Source organism: Centrocercus urophasianus, unplaced genomic scaffold (assembly GCF_019232065.1).
Source record: "Centrocercus urophasianus isolate 14NV4802_14NV808 unplaced genomic scaffold, USGS_Curo_1.0 seq_10, whole genome shotgun sequence".
Taxonomy (NCBI): Eukaryota; Metazoa; Chordata; class Aves; order Galliformes; family Phasianidae; genus Centrocercus; species Centrocercus urophasianus.
In genome coordinates, this window is record NW_024884142.1 from 97,868,718 (window position 1) to 97,882,263 (window position 13,546).

The 13,546-nt window shown below is 41.6% G+C and overlaps 1 protein-coding gene and 1 long non-coding RNA gene across 9 annotated transcripts in view; one reads left to right on the top strand and one right to left on the bottom strand.

Moving 5' to 3' along the window:
* LOC122156201 overlaps positions 1-4,794 on the top strand; it is a 60,160-nt gene extending 55,366 nt beyond the window's left edge. For all 6 annotated transcript variants that reach the window (XR_006167409.1, XR_006167406.1, XR_006167405.1 and 3 more), the window contains 2 exons: positions 2,496-2,721; positions 4,368-4,794. This is a non-coding gene — a long non-coding RNA (uncharacterized LOC122156201). The remainder of the gene's footprint in view (positions 1-2,495; positions 2,722-4,367) is intronic.
* MACROD2 (mono-ADP ribosylhydrolase 2) overlaps positions 1-13,546 on the bottom strand; it is an 839,235-nt gene that overhangs the window by 46,962 nt on the left and 778,727 nt on the right. For all 3 annotated transcript variants that reach the window (XM_042810749.1, XM_042810757.1, XM_042810741.1), the window contains exons 12-13: positions 11,615-11,677; positions 7,691-7,759 (exon numbers count right to left, since the gene is read on the bottom strand). In XM_042810749.1, the coding sequence (XP_042666683.1) occupies positions 7,691-7,759; positions 11,615-11,677 (132 nt within the window). The remainder of the gene's footprint in view (positions 1-7,690; positions 7,760-11,614; positions 11,678-13,546) is intronic.

A 13,546-nucleotide genomic window follows, 5' to 3' on the forward strand; every position in this document is an offset into this window, starting at 1 on the left:
CTCCCAGAATGAGGAATGGCTCCAATTTCATGCAAAAATCAATCCACAGCATCAGAGGAACAATTACACGCTTTGGTCAATAATAACAAATGGAGCTTAAGGAGCCCTGTGCTTCACAGATACAAGTTCCCCAATCACTGTTGTTTGTTGGGAAGCATCGTGTAGCTCATGGCAAACTATACTCACTGGGCAGCATGAGGAGCTCCCTGCATTTCCACCCTATGTCACTGCACTCAGCCAGAGACCACCTATGCCATTGGACACATCTTCAGATGTTCCCACACCTGTCTGCATGCATTTTATTCTTAGGAGGCTGTAAGTTGGTGGTAAGCTTTCGTTTTGGATTTAAACAGTTTTCTAATTGTTCCAGGGTTCGAGAAAGCAATTTAGTTGCACAGGATTCAAAATTATTCCAGGCAATACAAAACATTCATTTTGCCCATATTATTTTTTTGTCAAGCGTGCTTCTGAAAAGAGCAGAACACGAACAGGAGTTGCTGCCTCTCTGAAATGAAGCCTCCTGTTCCTACCTCAGCAGCAGAGATCGGCCCTTGCATTAGCATGTAGATTCTGAGCTTCAAAATCTTTAAGGTCAAGATCGTATCAAAGATTTCTTCTTTTCAAATGCTAATACTAGATCAAACATTCAAGCCCAAAGGCCCTAAGATGGATTTACTTTTAGGATTTACAAGAATAAAACAAGGCGAAGGAAGAAATCCAGATTTATGAAGAAAATCTCAGCCAGGCACGAATAAAAACATAAAACTAAATGTGCAGGTAAATAAAAGCTGCTCCCAAATTGGATATGAAACAGGAGCGCAGCATCCATTTCAGTTGGCAAGCAGTGGTGGGAATCCCACTAATGCTGAGCATATACAACTTTCTATCTCCAAGACATCAGTAGGGTAGAGGTATTCCTCTGGAACAGCTGGTCCTCTATGCTGACTTAGCCCTTTAGAGCCATACAGAACTGGGCATAAGCCAGGATGATAGTCCTAAATGATTCCAGGTCTGCATATGCTCTGGACATCCCCACAGCCTTCATCCATCACCAAATGCCTGGGGAACTAAGTCTGATTTTTAAATAGCATAAAGCAACGTCAGTTGTCTCCTAACACAGCTACTCATCTGTCAAGTTGTAGTAGGGAATCCAAGTCAGGATATGATTTCACAACAAGGTATGCTTACAGATCTTTCGATAACAGATGCTGGGCACCATTTGCTTTGGGTATTGACACATCAGAGCTGTAAGGGTTAGTATTCTGCCAACCAGGACTGAAAGCAATCGGTGTTCCTCATACGACACTGTAGCTTGTTCCTAATGTCATCATTGCTCACACGAGAACAGAACGAACATGACATTTGCTGACATAAATGAATCAAAGATTAGCCACTTTCACTGACTGCACATAAAGTACCAGAGTGCTTGTTCAAGGAGTGACCCTCTGATTTCATCAAAGCTGTATTTATACAGTGGCTACAGTGAAGGTGTCCACATCAGGAGCACACACGCTGCCCCAGCCTGCTCTGCACTTCTCCCTTGTATACAAACAGTTGTACTGTGGGGTTGCGTGGCTAAACGGACTTGGGAATTAAACCCAACCTTCAAAACCAATGGAGAACATATCTGAACTTGAAGTAGGTCACATTCTCATCACATCTAGTACACTCCGTTCCAATATACCAACTCTATGTTGAATTCAACTCCAAGAAAATGGTGTAGCTTGCAATAAACTAGCAATCCTACCCTTCCTGCCAATAATCAGACGCTATTTTGCCTAAATACTGCATGAAACCCAATGCTTTTCCTTGTCATTCATAGTTTGTATTTTTTTTACTGTACAAAGCAACACTGCTCAAAGAAAATTTTGCAAATGCTCAGAAGAGGAAAAACGGTAAGATCTGAATGTTAAACGGTTTTAATGATCTCTTAAAATTCACTTCCCCAGCTACTCTCTGTACAGCTTATTTACTGAGTCGTTTCTAATGTGCAACACACCTGGGTCCTGCGCACAGCACAGATAAATCACCACATTTTAGGGAGCGGTAAGAAGATTAAAGAGGGAGAAAGCTGGCCATTATGAAAGAAACAGGTTCAGTGCATTTTATTTTTTAAGCATGATACTGTGAAAAATGACTGGAATATTTCCAGAGTGAAAGAAATCAAGCAGGCGTCTAAAATTACAGGTAATGGTGTGCATGGAGGCTGCCGCATGATTAGGGCATTCTTTTGCCTCATAAACCGAAGAAAATGTGTTAAAATGAAGTACTATAAAACTGTGATTTATAAGAAGTGAGGGAGATATTCTTGAGCTTTGACTTTAAAATGTTATTTTTATATCCACTAAGATTTCATTTTAATCTATCTTTATGACAGATTAGATTTATTTGAGCCCGAGTTTATACGGCCTTGGTAAAACAGACCTTTTTAGGAGCAACAACCTGTAGAGCAATTTTCCCAAGTGTTCAGGTGATGGAGCGGTTCATCTCCACAGGTGGGGTTCAAGGTACATCGCTCCCACTCGCTCCTGCTTCGAGCTGCAGGAAGGACATCTCCTCTGACCTCACCTTCTGCCCACAAGAGAGAGACCAGGCCCAGCTGGTCTGATAACCGTGGGCACCCTGCTGCATGGCAGGGCCTGCTGCACAGAGCACTGGGAAAGGAAAAAGCTGAGAAAATCCAGGCTGCCTTGATTGGACCCTTCCCAGGAGAAGCTGAAGGTAGGAGGGAGAGGATGGGAGGAATAGGTGCTCCCATCAGGCTGATGGGAGCACAGCTGGATGGCTTCAGGTCAGCTAATATTTAAAAATAAGTAGGATTTAAATAAACCAGCTAAGGAGATTAGTGTCAGCTGTTGCGGCTGCCTGCACAGGGAATGTTAGAGCAGAAATATCTCCTCAGTAGTTTATGGTCTGAAGACACAATGCTACGGATTGGTGAAATTAAAAAAGAGAAAAAAAATTGCATCACGTTCAATTCAAACCCTCCATTCTGGAGGGTGCTAAGAGAAGAGGAGTTTGGTTGGATGCTGGTGATTGAAAACAAAAACCAAACCACACCATTTAGCCTGTGCTATTTGTTTCCATAGATATCATCCCAATCAAGGGAGAGAAAAATGTTATCTCCATAGCTGGCATGCAGAGGCACAGCTACATTTGGGGGTGTTGAAACTCTTCTATTTAAAAAGGCTCTTTTTCACTTACCCATAATTGAAATTTTTCAGGCTGAAATTTTCCAGGCCTAATCATAGCCCAAGGGTGAAGTAAAAACATTTCATTGGTAGCTGCTGAGCGCTCAGCACTTCTGAAAATCAGGTCATTCATTTAGATGTCTTAATATATACTTAAGAGCTGATTTTAAACACCTTTTTTTGAACACATTGGCCTTACAGTCGATTTGTTTCACTCACTTATCAATGCCTAATTTATGATGATTTACACAGCTACCCCGAATTGGAAAATTCTATATCTCGTAGTTTATCCCTTCTCTATCATTTACATCTTTTTGATGTCAAGATTTTTCCAAGGTGAGAACTACAGCTGGCCAAACACAAATTACACAGCCATTACATTTTACAGGCTTCTGGGCTGCACAAAGTGAATTTTTAGGGCTAATCTCTAGCCCAGGCATATACCTAATACTGCTTCTGACAACATAAACCCTCCAGCTGTCTGAATCTGACTCCATTTCAGAGAACACAGAAATACAGTGACTTGCTTTAACAGCACTCCTGCAGGAGCACGGAATTTGGTGAACACCTGGAAATAATTAATTGCTACTTTATTTTTAAAATTGATTAGCATATGATTTAATTTAGTTGACCTTCATACGAAAATTCAGTGCTTACTCAGTGCTAATGAATTAAAATCAGTGCATTGTGCACAAGAAGTTTCCCATGATTACATACATAATGGGAGTTCACCCTTTATCTACGCTCAATCCATTTCTGTCCCTCATTTTCCTGTCAAAAAGCCCCACCACTCAGTCACGGTAAGCAGCAGTCGGCAGGATGGGTATCTGAGGAGATACACACTCAGGTGCACTCAGTCCATCTAAAATGAGTTGGAAGTCCCAGCACAATCTTGTGTGGAGAGGCATATTAGGCTGAGTGCAGCCTGTCTGATATGTGTTTTATCTGCTGCATAAACATTAATGACTTTAATCACTCTGTTCTGACTTCCACTACATAAAGAGGAGCATCTTGGCATTGAAATACTCTGTGCATAAAGGACCTACTTCCACATGCACAGTAATGAAGCACTGTGAAGGTGCTGCTGAGAGGTGTCAGCTCTCCCATCAACAGCTAATAGAAATGCATGTGAGTTTTCAAGGGTAAAATCACAACGTTTCTTTGCTGTATTTCCAGACAGTGGAGATAGAAACTTGGCACAGACGAGGAGAAGATACCTCTACAGCATAACTTCAGACATCTTGATCTTCTTATAATACGACTATTCTGCTTTTTTCCTGAGGACAGAGCACTCAGAAAACTCCATCTGCTCAAAGGCCGCACGCAAACTGGGCCCACATGAACTTTTTTTCTGGACAGTATCTCTTCTATTATGGATAACAGAAGAGAAATGTGCTCACAGGAATGTGGGACATGTAATTCCACAGTAGATTTTTATTTTTTAATCAGAGTTCCTGAAGGCATTATTCCTGCACTGTTCAGAAGATTTTATCATGTACCAGATTTCTACGGTCTCATACTTTCTCCTCTCCTTGAAAGAAAAAAAAAAAAAAGAATTAAGAAAGATAAAGGAGGCTTAGACTAATAAAATATTAGAACTTCATGACTGGGAATGCGTTCCTGAATTGGAGTACAGGTTGGTGTGAGACCTAACCTACCATTTTGTGCAAAGGACCTTACCAAGAAGTGTTGAGCCATGCCACCGTGACTGGCAGAACCCTGTTAGTGACAGTCTGCCTCTGGTAAATTCCATTCAGAGCTATGGTTAAGGTCATCAGAGAAATCATTTTAACCAAGGCAGAGAAACATCATCACTGTAGCTGGCATGCGGAGCCTCAACCTTCAGACTGATAGGAATCAGAATCCATTTTGAACAACAGCACATTTTAAAACCATGCAGAAGTATTTCAGTGTGTTCACTATTTTCTGATCCCAGAAATACATTTGAAAAAAAAGTGGAAAAATTACTAATTGACGATGGTTAGAGTTGAAATAGCCATTTCAGGGCACTCACCAGAACTGACATTAGAAAGGCTGAAGAACTGCCACAGCAAGCTTGGAAACCGCCTGTTCTGATTATTTTAAACCATGCATTTTGGAAGAATATAGCCTGTACTCCTTTGCCATAAATCTCTTTTCCCAGTAATTAGGTGAAAGAATTGGAAAACTGTAATTTCTTTCAATGCCTCACATCCAGTTCATTAAGTTGAAGATAAACGGCAGAAAAGAGTGCACTCCAGAACCTGGCAGGTTTTAGCTGCGTTAACTCAGTGGGCAAACAATTTGAAGGCTGAAATTTATTTCAGGAGCAGCAGGTGTTTTCAGAAGCACCAGAATTTTGTAAAATTGCCATTTCCTAAACAAGTAGCAAGTTTTTTGTAACAGCAGTATTCATGCGATAATAATCCATATGCTATCATAATCCAAAAATCTGAAAACACCCAATGCAAACCACGGCCTGGTAGATGCAGTGGTTTCAATGTTCAAAAATCTTGGTTAGATTTGTAGAATTATTAAGGCTGAAAAAGACCACTAAGATCACCTAGTCGACCATCAACCACCCCCACCATGCCCACTACCCATGTCCCTCAGTGCCACAATCCACCCTTTTTTGTTCCAACACCTCCAGGGATGGGAACCCCACCACCCTTCCTGGGCAGTCTATGCCAATGCCTCACTGCTCCTTCAGAGAAAATATTCTCCCTTTACTGAGCTAATTAGCAAATACAACCCAAAACAGGATCTCTTTCCAACTGTTCTTTTTGTCTATTAGTATGAGTTTTCAAACAAGATATATAGAGGAGGATCTGTTTCACTCCTTTTCCCCTATCAGATGCTTTCCCTCCTATCCTTGAGGAGAAAGGCATCGAAGAATGGTCCTGTCCATTTCGCAGGGCACTGTTTCTTCTGCCAGTCTCTCAAGAGAAGAGGGGAAAACATGATTCTCTTAGAATATTAAAGGAAAAGGGAAAGGCATAACACAAAGAAAGCTGCTTTCCTGAGAAGAGGAAACTAAGTACAAAGGGCCAAAAAACAGGAATAGTTTAACAATGATTAGATTAGCTATCAGAAGGCATCGACTTTGTAGTAATGAACAAGCACTTAAAGCAATAGCGAAATTTTTGGAGTTCTGGTGAAGCTGCAGACAACATCCTAACCCAAAAACCCACTGCAGGCCTCACACTACAAAACGTCAAAACCCACACAATGGGAGATCGTATACATACAGTATACGTAAAAAGGCCAAGTGTCAGCGAAGAAAGAAAAATGAGTGACAGGTAATCACCAGCTATGCTGGGACTGAACCTATTACTATTCCTGCCTCAAACTAGCCTTGCTATGACCTTAATCTGAAGATATCAATAGCAAAAGCCAGCACTCTGGCAAGGGTTTGAGGGCTTTTTTCCCTGCAGTATCAATCAACCAGTTGAGAGAGCACTTAAATCAACCTGTGCCAGGCTTTGAACTCATAATCAGGTAAGTATGTGGGCTCTCTAGCATGTTCCTTTGGAACAAAATGGCAAGATCTCGCACCCTGTCACACTTATCTAGAAAAATGGGAAGAGAGTCAAGCAGCGACACTGAATTAAACATTAGATCTTTTAAAATAAATAAGTTAATGGATGTTAATAATTATGTTATCTCAGTGAAACGCATTAAAATTTTCTATTAGTCTTCCTTAGCCCATCTTTCTGATAGGCGGTATTTATCACAGATAGCATAACTCCTGTTTTGAATTACCAGTAGCGAACGTTTTATAAATCACCCAGGCTTTTTCCTGACGCACCCACACAAAAATGCCAAAAACCAGAGAGCGGCACAAGCAATTAATAGCATGATATCGGAACAGTATCAAAAACAGCACGTCTGTGCACTGGCTCCTATCTGGAAACCAACAGTTCCATCAGAAAAATCTCAGCTTGAAGCATTTAAATTAGATCATCCCTCTTTCTTGTTTCCTAAACTCCCCAACATTTGGCCCCGTGACACTTTTAAATATTTATCACAAACTAAATGATCTGAGTGCCCAGCACAGCCTGCACAACATAAACATTACTTTCTCCTTCTCAATTACGACTTCATCTCCTTCTGTCTCCTCTTGATGTGTTTATAGCTATTGTGTTTTTCTTTTTCCCCATCAGGAGAGCTCTGAATAGGAGAGCTAACACTGTGGAGATAGATCTGCACATTCAACTTTACACACGTGAATAATCCCAGCGAGTGCAAGCTCCAGGCTTATTTCTGATATGTCACGTATGATACTGTAACATTACCTCCATAAGAAGGAAAATTGTTGGAATTCATGGCAACTCTCATCAGCACAACAGCTGGTGCCAAGTAGTTTTATTACAAAGACTTTCGTAAATCAAAATCCAAGTATGTACCTATTTCTGTACGGTTTAACTGTGATTTTAGCAATTTCCAGACAAAGGAAAATACGGCTTTGTGAGATGTCCTCTTGGGTTTGGATATTTTGCAATGCAATTTACAATCCGTACCTTTATCCTCACTAGGCTTTGCTTCTTCTGATGATGATAGGCTGGCTACAGCGGAAGGTTTTGTCTCATCTGTAAAAACCAAGGAAATGAAAGACAAGTTATTCATTAGCTAGCAAACTGATGAACTGGTTTACTGAGGGGAAAAAAACAAGTGTTACACTTTATTGGAAGCATGATACAATGCTTGAATGTGATTTTTTGGGCTTCCATCCATTCTCATTGTGCTCCCTGACCATTACTGGTTTGACTGTCTTCCCTAAGCCAGGGGTAAACTTCCATTGCAATACTGCCAGATCAAATCTGTACATCAACATCCCGTAATAGAGAGAGGAACAGCTGCCAAGTTTGTGGGCAGGCTGCTGTTCTCTTTGCTTAGATATTTCTTTTTTTTATTTAATGTATTTATTTGGGGAAAAAAAACACAAGCCATTCTTTAATCATGTCCAATAGCCCCACTGGAATCAAAATCATTAAATGCAAATGCCTTCCTGAAAACAGAATCTTTCTTGAATCAGATCTGAAACTTAGCAAGTCTGTAAAAATCTGTGGTGCATAGCTGTTTAATGGTAGGGCACGTGCTGTTAGAACTGTGATCTTTAATAGATAAAAATTAGTAACTGAATTTAATAGTGTATTTTTTCACTGCTGCTGCTTCTCAGTGATCTTTGCAATTTAAAACCTTTAGAAACCTGTTTTCATTTTAAGCCTTTCACTTCTTTCTTAAGACTTGCCTCTAGTTGTTCTTTTTTTCACCTGGTCTAGTTATTGAGTATTTTTAACTAGCTTGAAGCTAGAGGACTGAACCACCTGCCATTTTGTTTTCCTTGTGTTAATTGTGAGGCATACTGATGAAAGGATAGAGGACAGATTATTAGAAAAACCAACAACACTGTAATAGCCAAACTATTCAAGGCCAATCCTTGTACACTATAATTGGCTTTTTCATCTACTCTGTAATAAGAATATATAAATCTTGAAGTAATGACTATGTAAGAGCACAGTTTATTTTTGCTTCTCATACGCTTTCTTTTATGATATTAAAGTAATGATTTGTGATTTGTCACACTCAGATGAAGGTTATGCCTTTTGGTTTAGAAAATACAAATTAGAACTTTAGTATTTGAATGGCTTGCTCCTCACAATTATCCTTTATAATGATTAGAAATGGGCGTACAACTTCAGTCATACAGCTGTGTATCTTAAAAAATCAGCTCATTTCCTACCAACAAGGAAGGGTTCAGAAGCAGCAACCCTAAAAGTTTCTGATGATGTTTTGTCTCCGCAGTTGAAAGCAGGAGCAATTCATCAGCTGAACATTACTTACTCAAGATAATTGTCTGCCTCTCTGTTCTTATCACTAGGTGAACCAGTAGGGCTTCATGTTAATCCAAGTCATTTCTTTCTGTAACGCTGTGTGCCTGTGGCTGAGGAAGTGATTCACGCAGTTTGTGTGGGCACAGTGCTATCTTTAGGTGCATGCCTAAAATGAGTTCAGAAAATGTTCTGGATCTGGGACCTAAATAAGTCTGGATCTTTTCTTTGACACTCTTCATTAGAGTAACAAGACATGACTACCAATATGAGATAGCACAGGAGTGTACATGATATCTCCCCAATAAACTAGGCCTGACAGCTTGTAACATAGAAAGTCATAATGACAGCTTTGGAAGAAAACACAATGCATTTAGCACACCTACAGTAGCAAAGTAATAATTAAGAGAAGCGTGTTCCCCTTACTTCTCTAGGGAAAAAGGAAATGTACCTCATTCAATCCAGCAGCTTTGCAAATCAAAATACCAAGGAAACTTACATCTCATCAGAGTCAATAGAGTAGACAAATAAAACAGGATGTATTTGGCATCTACAGATAGTAATACAACTGGGTTTCAGTGAATCCCTGCAACTGGAGTAATCCTGAGGTAGTACTTGATATAGTTAAAAGCTCAACACTGCTTGAGCAAAAATATCCCCATGCCTAGGAAAAGGTCAAAAAACACAGCCTGGATTCAGACAGAACAACTTACGACTACCGCAATGGTAAAAACCCAGGAAAGTCAACATGGTCATCTCCTTCAGCACCAAAACAGAATCACAGAACTGCAGCTGTTGGAAGGGACCTCTGGAGACCATCTTGTCCGACTCCCAACCCACCCTGTGGTTCCCTGTGGTAGGCTGCATCCAGGTGGGTTTTGAGTATCTCCAGAGAAGGAGATCATCCACCATCATTCTGGGCAGCCTGTTCCAGTGCTCCATCACCTCACAGGCTTTCCTCATATTCAAACAGAACCACCTGTGTTCCAGTTTGTGCCTGCTGCCTCTTTTCTTATTTTGGGGTACCAACAAGAAGAGCCTCTTGATTCCTGCCTTTTAGATATTTACAAGCATTGATAAGATTCCCTCTCAGTCTTCTCCTCTGCAGACTGAATGGTCTGAACAGCCCCAGGTCTCTCAGCCTTTCCCCAGATGGGAGATGCTCCAGGCCCCAAACCATCTCTGTAGCCCTCCACTGTGCTCTCTCCAGTAGTTTCCCGTATTTCTTGAACTGGGGAGCCCAGAACTGGCCACAGCTGCTCCAGATGTGGCCTCACCAGGGCAGAGCAGAGGGGGAGGATCACCTCCATCACCCTGGTCTTTGTAATGCCCCCCCTCCAAGGCGCCACTAGCCTTCTTGGCCACAAGGGCACACTGCTGGCTCATGCAGCATGCTTATCTTGATGAGCATAAACGTTCCTGGTCCAAAGGTGCTATGCTGTACGCCCATATCTTTACCACCCACTGCTTGCCAAAGAATAGGCAACAAAGAAGGCACATACAGAGGAACTTCAAGCGCTTGAGGCCACCACCAGCTGTTAAACACACAGCTGCAGGAGACTGACCTGTGGAGCACAGGGAGAAACACTGCACTTCCACACACACAGTGCTCACTGCCTGGCACATATAAGGACCCACATCAAATGAATTCCTCGTCTGGAAAGAGCTACAGTACAGTAAGCAAACCAGATAAGTCAAGAATCCAGGATTTCTATTTTTCCTCCTGCCCTTACCAGCTGGCCTTCTTCAGCTCAGTTTTCCACTTGATAACAATCTCCAAGTCAGCTTAAAAAAATAGCTCTGAATAAAACTGCTTCATGCTCTGTGAATTAAGGTAACATCCTGCACTACTATGAGGGGAAAAAAAGAAGAAAAAAAAAAAAAAGAATTGTGTTACATGTAATGCTGAAAAAAGAAATCCTAAAAAAGAAGGGGATTTACAGGCATTTTGCTTGTCACTTCAGCTCTTCTGATAAAGTGCTTAATTTTAAGTCTTTTGCAACGAACAGAGTTAGATGAGATTAAAAACATAAACAGAAAAAAGAAGAAAATCTATTGTGACCATGGAGTGACATTGTATTTTACAATATTGAACTTACTAACTTGTAATATATAATTTATAAGCATGCCATCTGCAAAATCCTCTGTTCGTGAACTCTGACATTCATTCACAGTATATGTAATGCCTTTCTGTATGGATTTAGAATCTTCATAACCCCTGAGACTTGTGCAGACAATTTATTAAAACCTGAAAATAGCCTGAAAAACCTAAGAAGCCCAACATTCAGTAAGGAAAGACCTTCCCCAAATTTCCTTTCCCCCCACTTCAATTCCGTGCTACTTTGGTGCAAGCAGAGAGGGAAGATTACTTCTCTCTAGTTACAGGATTAGCTAAAGGTAGTCCACCTCAAAGGGGGAATCTGGAGCTGGGAGGTTAAGGAGAGAAGCCTGCATTCCTGCATTGCAATACTTTCATTCATAATGAATGGAGCTGCACAAGCCCTGAGCTAATCTGGTGAAAAGTACAAACATTTTCCTTAAGCAGCACTGAGTAGGGCTGTTGTTCACCAAGGTGGACAAAACCAAAAGCCCTTCAAGGACCTGGGCACTCACCTGCTTCCTGGCTTGGGCCCACGGTTTCTTCAACACTTTGCTTCTCCTTTGCGCTGTTACCACCTATTGGGGAGACCACACAATTCTTTAGGATGTATCTTCCTACTGGTAGCAGCAGCAGCAGCAGCAGCACTATTCATGGTCACCAACGCAGCACAAACTGCTTGTTTGTAACAAGGCCCCACAAGAGAAGGGGAAAGAGGCAAAGGTAAACTGAACAAATGGCAAACGTAACCAGCAAAATTTTAAGCTGCCATATTTCCAGCTGGGAAGGGAGGTTAGATTAAAGATTATTACCTTAGTAGGCACATCAGAAATATCTGTATACCAAATAAATAGAGCTTTCCCTTAACACTGTCGGCAGTAAAAATGTTGCTTGATCTGAGTCTATTCATTTTCTAAAGATTTTTTTTTTCCCTGGGATTATTTTCCTCCAGTAACATTTCCACAAGAGCCTTGGAGTGGCTGTGTTTCAGATTGCAGAACCCACTTACATAGCTATGGAAGGTAAGAAGAGGAGAGACAGAATTGCCTGAATTTTATTTTAAAGCAAAAGGCTCAACGCCACTTAACATAAAGTAGAAAAATGCATCAGAAATGACTGCAATGGAGAGAGCAAAATAAACTACAGTCAAATCGCTAGGATTTAATGTGTTTTCCCCCGTTTTACATTCACATTCATTCCCAATTTTCTCTGCTACTTTGCATTCACATTCATCACCCACTTCCTTCCCTCCAGCTCTCTTACTGAAGGCAGGTATCAAACCCTGTGTTACCACTGCCAGAAGCGACGCCCTGGGGAAAACTGGTCCATGGACACCACACCAAGCTCCTTTAACCTTTGCCTGGCCCAATTAGAAGTATATCAGGAAATCTGTATTTCCAGCAATGGAGAACACTCTTCTAGTTTCCTAACAACGTTAGAGGCTGCCATGAGACAGGCTGGCTCAGATGCAATGGCTGTGCTCCCTCTCTTTCAGCATGGCAGCTGAGCTCCAGCCTTAATGAGGCATTTGGAAAAGTGACTGCTGAGCATGTACACTGGGAGAAAGGAAATTCATTCCCAAGCCTGTAAATGGCTCGATAATGATAAGTGTATTTTTTTGCTGTGGCTCCCGGGTTTTTCTGATCGCAGCTTCTCTAAAGCAGCGCAGTTGAAGCTCTTTGCGCTGCCTCCTTGCTTTTACTTAGCACAGAGTCTGCTGAAGAGAACAGCAGTAGCCCAAATGCAATTAGGTGGATGGGAGAGAAACTGAGTAAGCGCATGTGTTTCAGCTGCAAACACACATCTCTTGGCATCACGCTACACTCAGCTCATACTTAGAGGTCGGGGTATGACGCTTGCTTTCTCCAGCAGGCAATACATGCAGCATCCAGCAGATGGGACTCGTGGAGAAGCATTCCCCATCGGCTCGCGTGAAGCGGCTCTCGGAGGTGGGGATGGAGCAAGGAGATGGAGCAGCACCCAGCACTGGGGCTCCTGCCTGCCTGCCGCTCTCCGCACCGACTGTAACCACCTGCAATGGCTGGCTGGCTACGGCGATTTCTTAGGACATAAGTGAGCTCTAACCTGTAAAAAATTGCATTTCATGGATGACCAAAATGGCTTGACAAAACCAGCTGGGGTTTTTCTCTCCCTCCCTTTAAATCACCCTGTCCACACGCAATGCAGGGACCGCAAGCAGACCAGAAAGTTTGTTGTGCCAGAAGACAAATTCTTCTCTCCCCCTTCTCCTTTTACAACACGGGTTTGGGACTTTGCAGGCTTTACAACATGCAATTAATAAAGAAGAAAAAAATCCTTTATGTCACCAGGATGTGTTTCTGAGGGATAAAGTTGTCTAGCTCGGAAGCTGCGCAAAGTTATGTTCAGTTCAACACAACGCTGTAACACAACAGTGCAGTGACACTTGAAAAATCTTTACCATTAAG